At 57.5% G+C, this 14,021-nt stretch overlaps 1 protein-coding gene across 1 annotated transcript in view; it reads left to right on the forward strand.

Moving 5' to 3' along the window:
- The window catches only part of SARDH (sarcosine dehydrogenase), a 60,319-nt gene that overhangs the window by 34,295 nt on the left and 12,003 nt on the right, over positions 1-14,021 (forward strand). Inside the window, exons 15-16 of the mRNA XM_063082396.1 lie at positions 3,218-3,365; positions 6,202-6,295. Of these exons, the coding sequence (XP_062938466.1) occupies positions 3,218-3,365; positions 6,202-6,295 (242 nt within the window). The remainder of the gene's footprint in view (positions 1-3,217; positions 3,366-6,201; positions 6,296-14,021) is intronic.

A 14,021-nucleotide genomic window follows, 5' to 3' on the forward strand; every position in this document is an offset into this window, starting at 1 on the left:
CTGAGCCACCCCAGTGGTGCAGAGTGATATGCCTTTCCAGATGATTCTGGTGGGTTCCTGGAGCTGAGGGTTTGTGGAGTGGCTGAGCTGCTTGGTAGGGGTTTGCACTTGGAAGATGTGACAGGGAAGATGCAATGGTCACGTCCCCCAGGGTGGCTTTGTGGGTCCTGGGGACACTGCTAAAGAGGAGAAAGCTCCACGTGGACTTCGTTTTATTTTCAGGCTTAAAAACTGCACCATTCCCTTTATGAACACGCGTATTCATTAAATATGCATGTATTTTGTATGTGTGTTAATTATATGTGCTACGTCAGGTCTCCAATAAGTCAAGAGAATGTGATAATCTACATGTCATAAGGTTGTGCACACAGCTGTTGTTGATCCAAAAAGTAATTTTAAATGAACTTTGATTTTTTTGCAATACTACAAAAAGAATCCATGCTCGTAGGAAACATTCCAACAAAACTGAAAAGTACAAAACAAGATGCGTAGCTCGCAGCTCCCCAGCCCGTCTGGTGAGTACGGAGCCGAGCCCCTGCCCAGGCTCTGCCCTTCTGGCCGCTCTGCTGCATTTGCTTTGCACCCGGGCTTGGGCTGACCGCTGGCTGAAGGATCAGCACGTGGTTTTCAGTGGAGTTGATCAGGGACGGCTGCCAGAGGCGGCCAAGTTCCCCAGCCGCTGCCCATCTGGGCACCAGGCAGCCTCAGCAGCCTTGCACGCTATGGCAGGAGGGCAGCAGGGGACCCAGGGCCTGACAACCACAGTGTGAGGGCGGGGTCTGCCGGAATCCCAGTGTCCTCTAATAACCCCCGCCCAGGGGTCAGGGCACCCTTTGGGCACTGGCTTGTCTTTTGGCTCTTCCTTTGTTCTGCGCTCTTTGGTTTCAGGGGGAGAGAGGGAGTGAGGACCCTCGATGGCGCTGGCTGGTGCCCTGCTAGGCTTTTCATCCAGTCATGCTCTCCACAGCTCTATGGGGCCAGGTGTAGTGGTTCTGCCCATCTTACAGATGAGAAAACGGAGGCCCAGAGAAGTGAGAGGTGGTACCAGTGAGCCACAGACCACAGCTGAGCCAGGCTGGCCAAGTCCTGGGCATTTCCCAAGACAGGTCCTCCCATGGATGGGGTAGTGCCCCTTTGAGGTGTCCCCAAAGGGGTGGGTGGTGAGGATTTGGGAAGCAGGGCTTTCTCTCACCCCATGGTTCAGGAGTGAGGGACAGACATTGTCCCTGGGCATCGTCAAGGGCACAGGCCTCTACAGTGCTTGGCAATGTTGGGGTGGGGCAGGTGGACTTCCCAGAGGAGGTGACGTTTGAGCGGGGTTGTGGAGGGTGATGGGGGGAGGCACAGGTCCTGCAGAGGCTGTGGTGGGTGTGAGGCCCAGGAGGACTTGCACGGGTCCACGGGCAGAGCGAGCTCATCAGGGCTGAGTGACCATGCCAGGCAGGGGCTGAGCGGAGGCTTTGAGGGTGGCAGGGCCTATGGGGACAGATTTGACAGGCTCTGAGAAAGCTTTTGGACAATGCTGAGGGCCGGGAGGAGCACGAGTGTGATGTGGTGAGATGGTGGATGGGAGGGTGGGCATGGGAGGCTGAGGGAGGGAGGGGCAGGTGGGCTCCCCAGGCCAGAGATGCTGCAGCCTGGCTGGGGTCATGAGGCGGCTGTTTGGGATGTGGGAGTGAGGGAGAGATGAGGGCTCTGCGACACCAGGGTCTGGCCTGGGTGAGCCAGGGCTGAGGGTGCCAATTGCCAAGAAGCGTTTCTAGCTCTGGTGCTCAAGGAGGGCTTCCTGGAGGCTGCGGCCTCTGGATTGGGTCTGGGAGGACAGGCTGGGTTGGAGGAGCAGAGGCGCACACAGCACACAGTGGGGCAGGGTCGGGGGCATCCCAGGGCGCATCTGGACCAGGTGGGAGGAGGGTGGTGACCTCCACAGCCCTGCTGGGACCTCAACTTGGATGCTGCCAGCCGGCCCAGACGCCCCTTCTGCTCCTTTCCTGGCCTGTGCTGGTGGTGGGGTCCATACCCTGGGTTGGGGAAGGAGGGGGCTCCCCAGCTCCAAGCTTCTAGGCAGGGTGGCCTGGCCCAGCTCAGTCCCAGGACCTCCCATCAGAGCCCAGGCAGCGAGTGCTCCTGGGGAGGGAGCAAGATCCCCGGTCTCTGCCACCAGCTCCTCTCCCCTGCAGGGAGGGAAAATGAGGTGCATCTGCTTTTCGATGACAGCACGTGGCTGTACCGTGAATGACCATGACTGCACGGCATGGGGCTGTGGCTAGGGTGTGGGGGTGCTCAAGCAGTATTCTCCCACCCCCAAGGCCCTGTGTCCCTCCTGCCAGCCACAGCTGCCCACTAGCTCCGCCCCAGGCTCTCTCCACCCCTGCTGGATTGTAAGGACATGTGATCCAGCAAGTGCCTGGCCTACTCCAGGCAGGAGATGGGGCCAGATGGTCATGACATTCCTGTTGATGACTTATATTAGCCCCAAAGTTCAGATGAGGATGTGGAGGCTGGAGGAGGCTGTGTGTGGGGTCCGAGCTTCCCTGGGATGCTGGGCTGGCCTGCCCTCCTAGTGCGGGTACCCTGGTGGCAGTGTTCCCAGTGGGTGCCCTGCAGCGGTGGGTCAGAGCTGGATGGAGTTCCCCCTTCACCCACCATGGGTAACCTCTCTGAACCTCAGTCCCCTTTTCTGAAACCTGGGGGTGGTGACGAGTTACTCGTCAACATCTGGACTGGATCAGGGGCGTGGATGGGGGGTGTTGCCTGTAAAACCCCAGGCCCAGAGTCTGACCCCAGCAAGCCCCGATATGGCCAAGGAAGGGAACCCAGAGACCTGGGGTCGTGGAAAAACAGCTGGTGAGGATGTCGAGGTTTGGAGAGGAAAAGAGATTTGTCCAAGGCCACCCAGCCACTGGTGGCTGAGGAGGGACCGAATCTTCCCATGACCTGATGGCAGTGGGATGCTCGGCGCTTTCTGGGTCAGGAAGCTTTTGAGAAATGAGCTCAAGGCTCAGACTCTGCCCTTTGGCATGTGTAGCCCTCAGGGATCCCACACCCAAGCCCCTCCACCCAGCCCAAGAGCAGGACCTGAGTTTTGTCCTGCAGGCCATGAGAATCCAGGGTCCCTCAGAAGGTCACTAAGTTCTGGTTTTGTTCACTTTCAAGGACCTGTCCCCACCTCCCCATCTCTGAAATCCTGCTCCAAGTCTGGGTGCTTCTCTTCCAGGGGATGGCTACTACCTGGCTGTGGGCGGGGCTGTGACCCAGCACAACTGGTCCCACATCACCTCGGTGCTGCAGGACCAGAGGTTCCGGTGCCAGCTCATCGACAGCTCAGAGGACCTGGGCATGATCAGCATCCAGGGCCCAGCCAGGTGAGGAGAGGACGGGGACCCAAGCACCTGCGCACACCTGTTTGCACCTGAGCACAACAGGGACCTGAACCCCAAGCCCTCCAATTGGCCCATGGGCAGAACCACATACTGCTCCGAAATGGGAGATTCTGAATAGTTAACCACTCTAGGAAACTCAGAGATGCCATGCCCAGTAAAAAATCCTCAAGGCACTAGAAGGCAGACAAGCCCCTAATATGAGAATCAGACTGAACGTGACAGGGTCAGTGTCCGAGGATTCACGCGTCGTGTAAGGATGCCTGCGGGTGGGGGTCTCTGGATCACGGATATAGTCGAGGAGTTAAAATCCATCATCTCTAAGTGGGGTGGGCAGGGTCGGGCCAGGGTCCCTCTTGCCACCTGGGCTGAAAATAGTGTCCTATACTGAGAGGTCCCCTGCTTGTCCCGAAACATCCCCAATGCCAGGTCTACAGATGGGTCATTCCCTCATTCACTCCTTCTGTAGTACGTACTGAGCAGTGCCCTTGACCCACGGGGAATCAGGCCCTCGGATGCTGCCTGATACATGGAGCCACAGAAGGGCGTAGGCAAAAGGACACCTGCGCAGGTGTGCACTATGGAGAGAACTGCACTGCCATGGCAACCTTGGGCAGGGAGTGGAGCTATTTTTAGTGTGGGGGAGGCAGGTGGCAGGGAAGGGCAGGTGCCAGCCAAACAGATCCAGTCCACCCGGGGCCAGGCGGCGTCACCCAGCCTCATTATCAGCTGCTCCAGGTGGGCGGCTCCGGGCGGCTCAGCTCCTCCTGGTAATTTCTTAATGTTCTCCTCCAAGATGTCCTTTCTTTCAAAAATAACCCGAAGTTTCTTGTATGAATAACCCTGTCACCTCCACTGATGAGGGTAAACTTTCTGAGCTGTTATGCAGGAGGCACTGAGCACAGTGCCTGGACCGTGGGAGGGGCATGAACTGCTGTCCCATAGAACTTTCTGGAAACGTTCCATAACTGAGCAGTCCAGTACAGCAGCCACAGAGCTGTGTGTAGCTGTTGAGCCCTTGGAATGTGGCTAGTCCGACTGAATTTCTTATTTTAATGAACCTAAATTCAAATAGCCTCATGTGGCTAATGAATGGTTGCTGTTATAATTGTTAACACAAAAGGGCCCTACGTGTGTTTCTCGCTGATTCCTCAGAACGGTGGCATCACTGTCCCCGTTTAGCAGACAGGGGACCGAGGCTGGGTAGGGGTAAGGGGAAGTGGAGGATCTGGGAGTGAGCCCAGGTCTCCAACTGGGAAGCTGTGCCCTCCAGCCACCTGCAGCTTCCTGCGAGACGGACAGTCTCCTGCACCCTGAGCCAGGACTCAGTAGACCAGGGTGCCAGCCCCGTCCTCACCCACCCAGCTATGGCCCCCAGAGCTGGGGTTCTTCCCGGCACTGCTGAGACCACCACCTGGGTCAGAGCCCTTCCAACCCTTGGTCCCAGGTGACAGTTCCAGGCTCCTTCCCTTATGGGGAAGGACACAGGAGCAGCCCTGGCCCAGCCCTGCAGGCTCCCTTCCCTGTGGCCGCCCCTCAGGGCTGCAGAGAGCATTTGTTCTTTGAGATCTGGAGGCCACCCATCTCGCTCTCCAGGGGCTGGCACCACGTGGGTGCTGGGGGGTGATTACATAAGGACCTTGGCAGACTGCACCACTGCTGAGCACCTCAGGCTGGCGTGGGTGGCGGCTCCCTACACTGTGGTGCTGGCGATTAGGATCAGCAGCCTTCCAGGCAGCTGCCCTCCTGCAGCCCCAGCACCCGCTGGGACCCCTGAGGAGCGGAAGTGGGGGGCCATGCCAACCCAGGGCATTCTCAATCAGTCATATTTACTGAGTGTCCTCTTTATGCCAGTCACAGGACTCCTGGCTTAGTGGGGGGTGGGTACAACCAATGGGAGATATAACCTGGCAGGAGACTATGGGACCCCGGATGAAGGGAGTCAGGGAGGGCTTCCTGGAGGAGGTGACAGCTGACCCAAGAGCTGAAGGATGACAAAGGGTTAAATGGGGGCAGGGGAACAGGGTTAGAATGTGGAGGGGCACAAGAGGGGTAAACCTGGAAGGAGACAAGGGAGCACCATGCTGGGAAGTGACAACTTCCCTGGAGGCTGGGCATCGTCCCTGGTGAGGTTGTGGGTAGTTTAGCAAGGAGAAGAGCCAGCCTTTGCACTGGGCACTGCCAAGTGGGCAGAGGAGAGGAGAGAAGCCCCTGCCCTTGTGGAGCTCATAACCTAGGGCCGGGGACAAAACGGGGGTATCCAGGAAGAGCTCCTTCTGCTGGGGCCAGGAGAAGGCCAGGACATGCTCTGGTCCAGCTCTGCCCCGTGCAAGCCGCCTTGCTCTCCATGCAAAACGGTAGCCCGCTTCTCTCGCAGGTCATGGTGACTGGGGTGGGATCCGGACCCTGCTGGGCTCCAAGGAGTTAGAAATGTGGAGGGGTCTGAGGATGTGGACTGTGAGCCTCATCTGGAAGCTTGGCTCCTCCTGGAGCTCCCCCAGGGGCGTTCAATGTTTAGATAACTGCCCGGCCTCAGCTCCCCTGTCTGAGAAGTGAGAGCCCTGCGAGAGCCGTCCCCAAGCCCGGCCTCCACCCAGGGTTCTGCCGGCCCCCGCACCATCCTGCTGAAAGGTGGCTTTCCCCTCTGGTGGCGTTTGTGGCACGTGTTGCTCTTGGTGTGTTTTATTCATACCATGTGTATTGTCGTCTGCCCCATGAGGACAGGGTCTTGTCCACTCACCACCAGTCCCCAGTGCCCTCCCAGCCCAGGCCCCACCGGGAGTGTCGCTGGCTCACTGACTGGCTTTGTTCTCACTCGCAGCCGGGCTGTCCTCCAGGAGGTTCTCGATGCAGACCTGAGCAACGCGGCCTTCCCCTTCTCCACCCACAAGCTAGTGAGAGCCGCCGGGCACCTGGTAGGTACCAGCAGCTGCCGTCCGTCCTCTGGGCTGCGGTGGCAGCAGCATGCTGCAAGGAAACCAAGCTGGGGCTGGGACTGGGAGACTGGCACTCTGGGGACTTACCTCCCCCAGCCTTGGTCCCCAACTGTGAGGCGGGACAGTGAGGACCAGAAGGCCCTGCCCACTGGCTATTGGGAGTTTGGAGGGGAGACGGAGATCAAAGTCACAGTATAATCTGTCCTCTGCCCAGTGTCTGCCCAGGCTGGAGGCTCATTCCCTGGGAGCACAGCCTGGGCCTTGCCGCTTGCACAACCTTCTCTCGTGTCCCCTCCTCAAGGGCATGGGTCATGGCCTCCCAAGCCAGGGTGACTGGCTATTTCCTCCGCCTGCCTTGAAATAACAGGGCCATGGGCGGCTGAACAACTCATGGCTCCAACAGGTTTCCACGTCCTCCAAGGAGGCAGCTGTGCTCTGCAACGTCCTCCACCCTGGCATTGTGGATGTGGGGAGGTGGGGGTGCCCAGGCAGGAGCATGGCCAGTGCCTGATCAGCACCTTTGTGCCCCTGCCAGCTCCAGAAAGTCCAGGTCCTGGGACCGAAGCCAGTCTTCTTGGAGACTGTGACGGTGTCAGGCACCCGGGCTCCAGGGCAGGAGGCTTCTTCAGAGACCGTAGGGTCAGGGTACTGGTTCCAGATCTGGGCCAGTACGTCCCTCTTCTGGGCCTCAGTTTCCTTTCTGGAAAATTAGCACCATGGTCTCTGCTTTGACTTCTTAAGGCTGAGATGAGGAGCTGACCATAAAAATAACATTAGTCCCTATTTGTGGAGGGCTCACTATGTACCAAGCACTGTTCTGAGCACCTCGAAGTACACGTTTTCCCATTTAATCCTCAAAACAAGCCACAAGTTTCTGTTACAGGGTTTCTCAATCTCAGCATGACTGACATTTGGAGCAGATATTCTGTTCTGTGGGAGGCTGTCCTGTGCTTTACGGGTTGTTTAGCAGCCTGTCTTGCCTCTGCTAGTGGCACCCCAGTCATGACAATGAAAAATTTGTCCAGACATGGCCGGATGTCTATGGGGGCAACACCTCCTGTTGAGACCCTGGGTCTGTAATCTGCACTGGCAGCAGTAACAGCTGGGTGTGGGGGGCCCTCCCAGAGCTCATGATGTGGGAGGTGTCACCCCGTATGTGGATGTTACCCTGAATCAAGCTCAGAGAGGCTGGATGGACCGCGCAAGGCCACCTGGCTCATGAACCCGAAAAGTGCACAACTACGTGCCAGTTAACCGTTGTGCCCACGAGGAGAGGGTGGGGGTAGACAGCCTGGTTTGGGTGCCCCTCCCCCAGCTCTAGTTCCTACGTGTTCCACTGGGGGTTTAGTGGGGAAGGTGCTTAGAAACATTGCAGGGAGCGAGATCCTGGCCTGCAGAGGGGCTGGATGTCCTGGGGGAAAAATCTGGGCCCTGTTAGCAAATAAACAACGTGGTGGTGTCGGGAGGAGGCCGCCAGAGGGGAAGTGAGATGCCGGCAGCTATGCGAGAGGAGCTGGATGCTCCGGCTGCCTCTTCTCCAGAGGCTGCACTGGCGGCAGGAAGCTGGGGCGTCTCTGTCTAGCCTGCTTCCTGCCTCTTCAGTGCAGAGCTGCCTGTGGGGACCAGAGAGGGTGGGTGCTCCGAGAGAGCAGCACAGCTTGATCCTAGGCCACAGCAGCATCCAGACAGCCCCGACTGCAGTTCGGGTGTCCATGGGGTCCATGCAGCATCCAGCTCTGTTTGGGGCTGGGCTCTGATACGTGGAGGGGGCAGGAGCAGTGGGTTTCTCCCACAGCGCTGAGGCTTGGCGTAAGCTCAGCCTGTGTGTGGCTTGGCTCTTTGTGGGGGAGAAGACCAGGTGGGAGCACATCCCCTCCCGCCTGAGGCCCAGCCCCTGGCTCCCCACCAGCAGGGTTGCTCCAACAAGGCTGCTGGGACAGGCAGCTGTAGCAGCCTCCCCTGACCTGGGGGCTGGCCTTTCCTGGCTCTGGCTGCCTCTCCGAGCCTGGCTGGTGGCTGCTCACCTGTGGGTGAGGAGCGAGGCCAGGCCTCCAGGATGAATCTCTCTCCAGGGGAACAGGCCAAGCCAAGCACAAGGTGGGGTGTCCCCAGCGGCATGGGTGGAGCCCAGGACGTCCACGCAAGCTGCTTCTCCTCACTGTCGCCTCCAGGACTGGCTTACTGGTTTTGTGCAAAAGTGTTTTATTGCTTTATAAAATAATGCTCATTATTCTGTTTCTAACCATAACTCTGTGGCATGGGGTTCAGAGCACCTCACGTCCAGCAAGACCACTTTGGGCATAGCCCTTGACCTCTCTGAGCCTTCCTTCCCTGAACCCTAGAGCAGGATTGTAGGTCCCCGAGCAGATTCCGTGAGAGGCCGGCATAAAGCTTGCCTGGCTGCACACGTGATGGCCAGCGGTATTTCACTGTGGGATGTTGGGAACATCTGTAGAAGATGAACAGTTCATGGAAACCCCTCTACTTCCACGCCCAGAGGTCACGGCAGTTTGAAGTTCAGTGGTTTCCTCTGGTCTTTCCGTTACTGTGTGTCTGCCCGTCCATCCGGTGCGTGCAGCCTGGGCACATGGCTTCACTCGTACAGCACTGAGCTCCTTTTGCAGTTCCTTATCTTCTCAAGGACTCACCTCTCAGCTGCTATGTAAGCGGTGCCCTGTGCTTGGACACATGCGTTGGAACGAGCCCTGGGAGGATCTCGCCTTGGATGTTATACTTTCGTGACTGCCTGATTGTTGACCTAAGGCAGACATCTAATCTGGACCCACTGAGTCAGAGATGTGTAAGGCAATTGCCTGGCCTTCCAGCTCATTCTGTAGTGTGTCTGGTCTGTCCTCTGGTATTTTCTGTGCCCGCTCCCCATGCCCAGTGCTGTCCTAGGGCGCTGCTGGGGGTAGGAGGGAGGTATGGAGCTCTCTGAGCCAGGGTGGCTGCCGTGCGAGGTTTGAGGCGTGAGGAGATTGGAAACACAGAGCCAGGCGGCACGTGAGCTTTGGCTGGTGAGAGGAGCAGGTCAGAGGTCACATTCGGACACGAGGAGGCTTCCGGGCTCTGTTTTAGCCATCCTGTCACAACGGGGCTGTTGGGACGGTCTGTGTAACAGAGGCCAAGCCACTCGGAAAAGGGACAGGTCAGAGGTATCATTGGTGACCTCTCTCCTGGCACTGAAGGGCACATTAGACTGTGCTGGACTCTCAGCTGAGTTCCAGCATTTTACTTTGAACTTATGGATCCATTCCCAATGCTGAGCTTCTCCCTCACCCTTCTCTCTCTCCGCTGTCCCCTCGCCTGGCTCTAGAATTAATTCCGGATGCATTGGCCAGGGGCCCGCTTGGTGTGGGGCTCTGGGACTCTAGGATGAGAGACATGGCCCTGGGTGAGCTCATGTCATGGCTGAGGTCGGTCCCAGGAAGGAGCCCACAGCTGCAGCCCAGGTGGCAGGAGGGGCCCTGGGTGGCAGGAGTGGCATCCACTGGGCAAGGAGTTGACATGGACATGAGAGTCCCTCGAGATGGACGGTCACAAGAGGGAGAACTGGGTCTTGACAAGAGAAAGGTGAGGTAGCAGGGAGACCTCTCGTGTCTCAGGCCTCTCGCTGGGAGCTAAGCGTGGCCCATGTTACGAGGAGGCCTCGTCCCTGCATCATGCAGGCTCCCACGCTTCTCCTGCGGGGTCCCACTGGACATCTCCTGCCCCCTCGGCAGGTCAGGAGGAGCAGTGCCTTGGGTGGTGAGGGAGATGCTGTCCCCAGCCCAGCAGAAGCCCATCCCTTCGTCCCGCACCAAGAGCCGAGAGCCAGCGCCTGCGGCCTCACTCCTTAGGAAGACGAGCCGGTCTCAGAGCACGCAGACTTACTGTCACAAGGGCTACGTGGCTGGTTCTGTGGGATCACTTATGGGCTCATGTCCTTGGACACCGTGGGGCCCACTGGGGCAGGATGGGGGGGTGAATGCCTGAGTGAACAGCTTTCATCCCCAAACCCCGACACTGGCACTGAGTGCAGCAGCACTGGCCTCTCCACCCTCTTCCTCCTCTGGGGGCTGGAGGTCAGGTGCACATGTGTTGGGAGGACCCTGTCCTGTCCCTTGGAGGGCTTGGAGCCGCTGGGTAGCCGTGGGCAGGGAGTCGAGGAATGAGATGCAGCAGAGGCGGTGGTGGTGAGATGGTGCTGGCCAGGGAATCCTGTCCTCGGTGACCACCACCCTCTCCTAAGGGCCCGAGAGAGGCGTGGGCAGAAGAGAACAGAGGCTTTGATCCATGTGATGGTTTTTGCTTATCATGTCCCTCAAAGTGGCCCAGGCCACACACTCCTGGGTGGTGTGAGTCTAGGACACGATGGCCTTCCCATTCCCTGGCCAGAAACTAGGGGAGGTCACTCAGCTGCTGGCAGGATGTGAGGCTGCAGAGGCGAGGGCTGGTGGCTGCCTTTCGCCCCATGGCGAGCCGCACAGGCGGGTGGTAGGTGGGAGCGTGGTCAGCCACAAATGCCAGGGGTCTTGGGGACCACAGCCTCCAGCAGAGCTGGGAGCCAGCAGCCTGGCTTCCTGTGCTGCCCCAGCCTTCTGGGAGATCCCTTTCTGGGCCTCATTTTCCTCGACTGTGGCACAAAGGCTACACAACATCCAAAATCCTTTCTGGCCATCTCATAAGTCTGTCCAGACACTCTGAATTCTCTCTGAATCCAGGGAGAATTTCATATTCTCCTCAATAATATCTTGTGCTGGCTTAAAAATGTGTTGACGATATATCCGTCAACGTGAAGACATGCTTGGGCCGGGGTGTGGGGCTGGGCCAAGTGTTTCTAGGAGATCAACTGGATTCCAGCCAACCAGATGCGGGATAGGAATGTGTGTGCCTGTGAAACTAGGAGACCTCCTGGTCGAGAGGAGACACAGGGAGCCACACGGGCGAGGACAGAGACCCCGGCCCGAGGACAGAGAGCGAGACGCCTGCCGCCACCGCCACCAGGCCGCACTCACAGCAGAGCACAGCGGGTGGCGATCCCAGCTGAGCGTTGCTGCTGCTTTACAGTAATCTTCTCTGAGATGTTTGGATGTGTCCCAGGCTTCCATGATCCTTGGATTCCTGGAGGAAGAAGGCGGATGGGGAGAAATTATTGTCCAGCAGACCAGCTGTCCTCGCTCCCCAAATATTTGCCTCCAGGCCAGCCAGATTCCCAGTGGGGAGCCGCACGGCTCCCGAGCTTGGCTTGGCCAGTTACCCGGCCAGACGTGGTGCTCCCGGCGCCCCGGCCAAGGACAGGGCCCCCTCCGCAAGGCAGGAGGCGCCGGGCTGGCCACTCAACATGGAGAGCGGCGATAAAGTGATTCTTTTCTGAAAATTCATTTCAGGTCAGAAGGAAATTGAATTGCTTTTCCTGACAGTGAAATGTCTTAGCAGTGGTGCCGTTAGGACTCGATTGGTTCAGGATGGAGCAGTCTCGCACCCGCCACATTAGATAAACCGTGATGTGCCAGTCAGAGGCTCCGTGGTGTTCATGGAGCAGACAGTTGCCAGCTGGGTTTCAGCCACTGCCTAAACACTTGCTTTGCAGGACCTGTGAATATTTGCTGAGGACTTGGACAGGCCCAGGACATCACGAGCGGTTCTGTGATGCAGCCCAGGAAAACACGGAGGCCGCAGTCTGGGGCACATGTTCCCATCACCGTTCAAGCTGTCCAGTAGGGGGACAGTGATGTCATCCTGCCATGAATACATTAGGAACCAGGTCTGACTGGCCCTGAGTAACCCGGGGTGTGTGTTTTGGAGATTCCGGAACTCATCGGGGCAGAATGAAGTCCTTCTCTCCAAGCTCCAACTCGGCAGAACCACTGACCTTGTCTGGGTGCAGATGGGTGTCCTTGGGTATAAGCAAGGCTTTCACCAGCCAATTGAAATCTGGGACTCCAGGGACAGGGGTGGGGACATCTGGGGGGAGAAGCTGTCTTCTGAGGACTGACAGAGGGGTATTTTTGGTAGACCCAGTGTTCCTGAGGGCTGGGAGATAGACCCTGAGGGTTGGACAGCTCCTGGAGAGCCTCTCAATCCTCAGAGAGGTTCAAGTGTGTGCAGTGTGGTTTAAGCATCATAAATTTTATTTCTTCTTATTCTTGGGAAATTGGCTTCTAGTCACTATCCCCACTATCACCACCATCACCATCATCACCATTACCACCACCACCATCACCACCACCACCACCACCACCACCACCACCACCACCACCACCATCACCACCACCACCACCACCACCACCGCCACCACCATCTCCACCACCACCTCCGCCACCACCACCACCGCCACCACCACCACCGCCACCACCATCACCGCCACCACCATCACCGCCACCACCATCACCATCACCAACACCACCATCACCACCACCACCATCACCACCACCATCATCACCATCACCACCATCACCACCACCACCATCACCACCATCACCATCACCACCACCACCATCACCATCACCACCATCACCATCACCACCATCACCACCATCACCATCACCACCATCACCACCATCACCATCACCATTAACACCACCATCACCATCACCATCACCATCACCACCATCACCACCATCACCATCACCATCACCAACACTACTGTTATCATCATCACCGTCACTATCCAGTACCGTCATCATCATCACCACCACCCCTACTGTCACCTCCATCACCATCACTGCCCCCCCAACTTCCAAACCAGACAAGTGGGAGAGATGGAGCACTCCCCTTAGTGGGGTGTTTTTAGAACCAAGGACATCTTGGGAGTCTCTGGAGGGCTTGAAAAACAAAGCTCCTCCAGTCTTATGGCCCATGTGCTTCTCCCTGTTCCTGTGGGTTCTGGCCCAGCCCCTGCAGAAGACTGCCTGCACTCTGGTCTCTGCTCATGCTTTGTTTCTTGTTCTTTCTTGTTTGAGGGGTGACTGAGTTTGCAGGATGCGCCTGGTGTGTGTGGGGTGTTGTTACACAACCAAACGCCTTGGCGACTTGTAAAACTGCCACAAGCCAATGTGTCTGTGGGCACATCTGCTGGAGCCCTTCTATGATATCTACCCAGAAAGGCTCACTCTAAGCTGGTTCTGAGAGGGTACATGCTAAGAGCACCCCCAGGAACAGCCTAGCCCCTGCCCTGGGCACCAGTATGGCCTTTGTGCCGGAGCCCAGGCTGGGATCAGTCCCTGCCTGGATTCTGAATCCTTTTCATGGGAAAGCTGGCATGCAGCATGGTGACATGCTAAGTGTGGAATCCATCCCCAAAGCCACACTTACTGAAATCTGAGCATGTCCTCTCCCTCCCAGAAGTCAAGGGCAGGAAGTGTATCTTACAGAGTTGGCTCAAGCTCTGGAGCTGGACACACCTGACTGAACCTGGCTCTCACTGACAGCGTGAGATCTCCTCAGCGAGTGCTGGAAAAGTCTCACTGCAATTCCCAAAAGCTGATAGTTAAATGTGTAGAGAAATGAATGAGCTTCTTGTTAAGTCATTGGCAGCTTGAACTTGGCCGTGGTGGAGTATTGACAACATGGGAATTGGCAAATGCTACAGAAAAACTCCCCTTCCCCGCAAGAGCTGATTGCTAAACATTTTTCAGGATATCACTGGGTCCCTGGACTTAACCTCCCTGAGCCCCAGTTTCCTCATCTGTAAATGGGGCACAGCAGCTGCCAAGCAGCAAGC

This window comes from Cynocephalus volans, chromosome 17 (assembly GCF_027409185.1).
Source record: "Cynocephalus volans isolate mCynVol1 chromosome 17, mCynVol1.pri, whole genome shotgun sequence".
Lineage (NCBI taxonomy): Eukaryota > Metazoa > Chordata > Mammalia > Dermoptera > Cynocephalidae > Cynocephalus > Cynocephalus volans.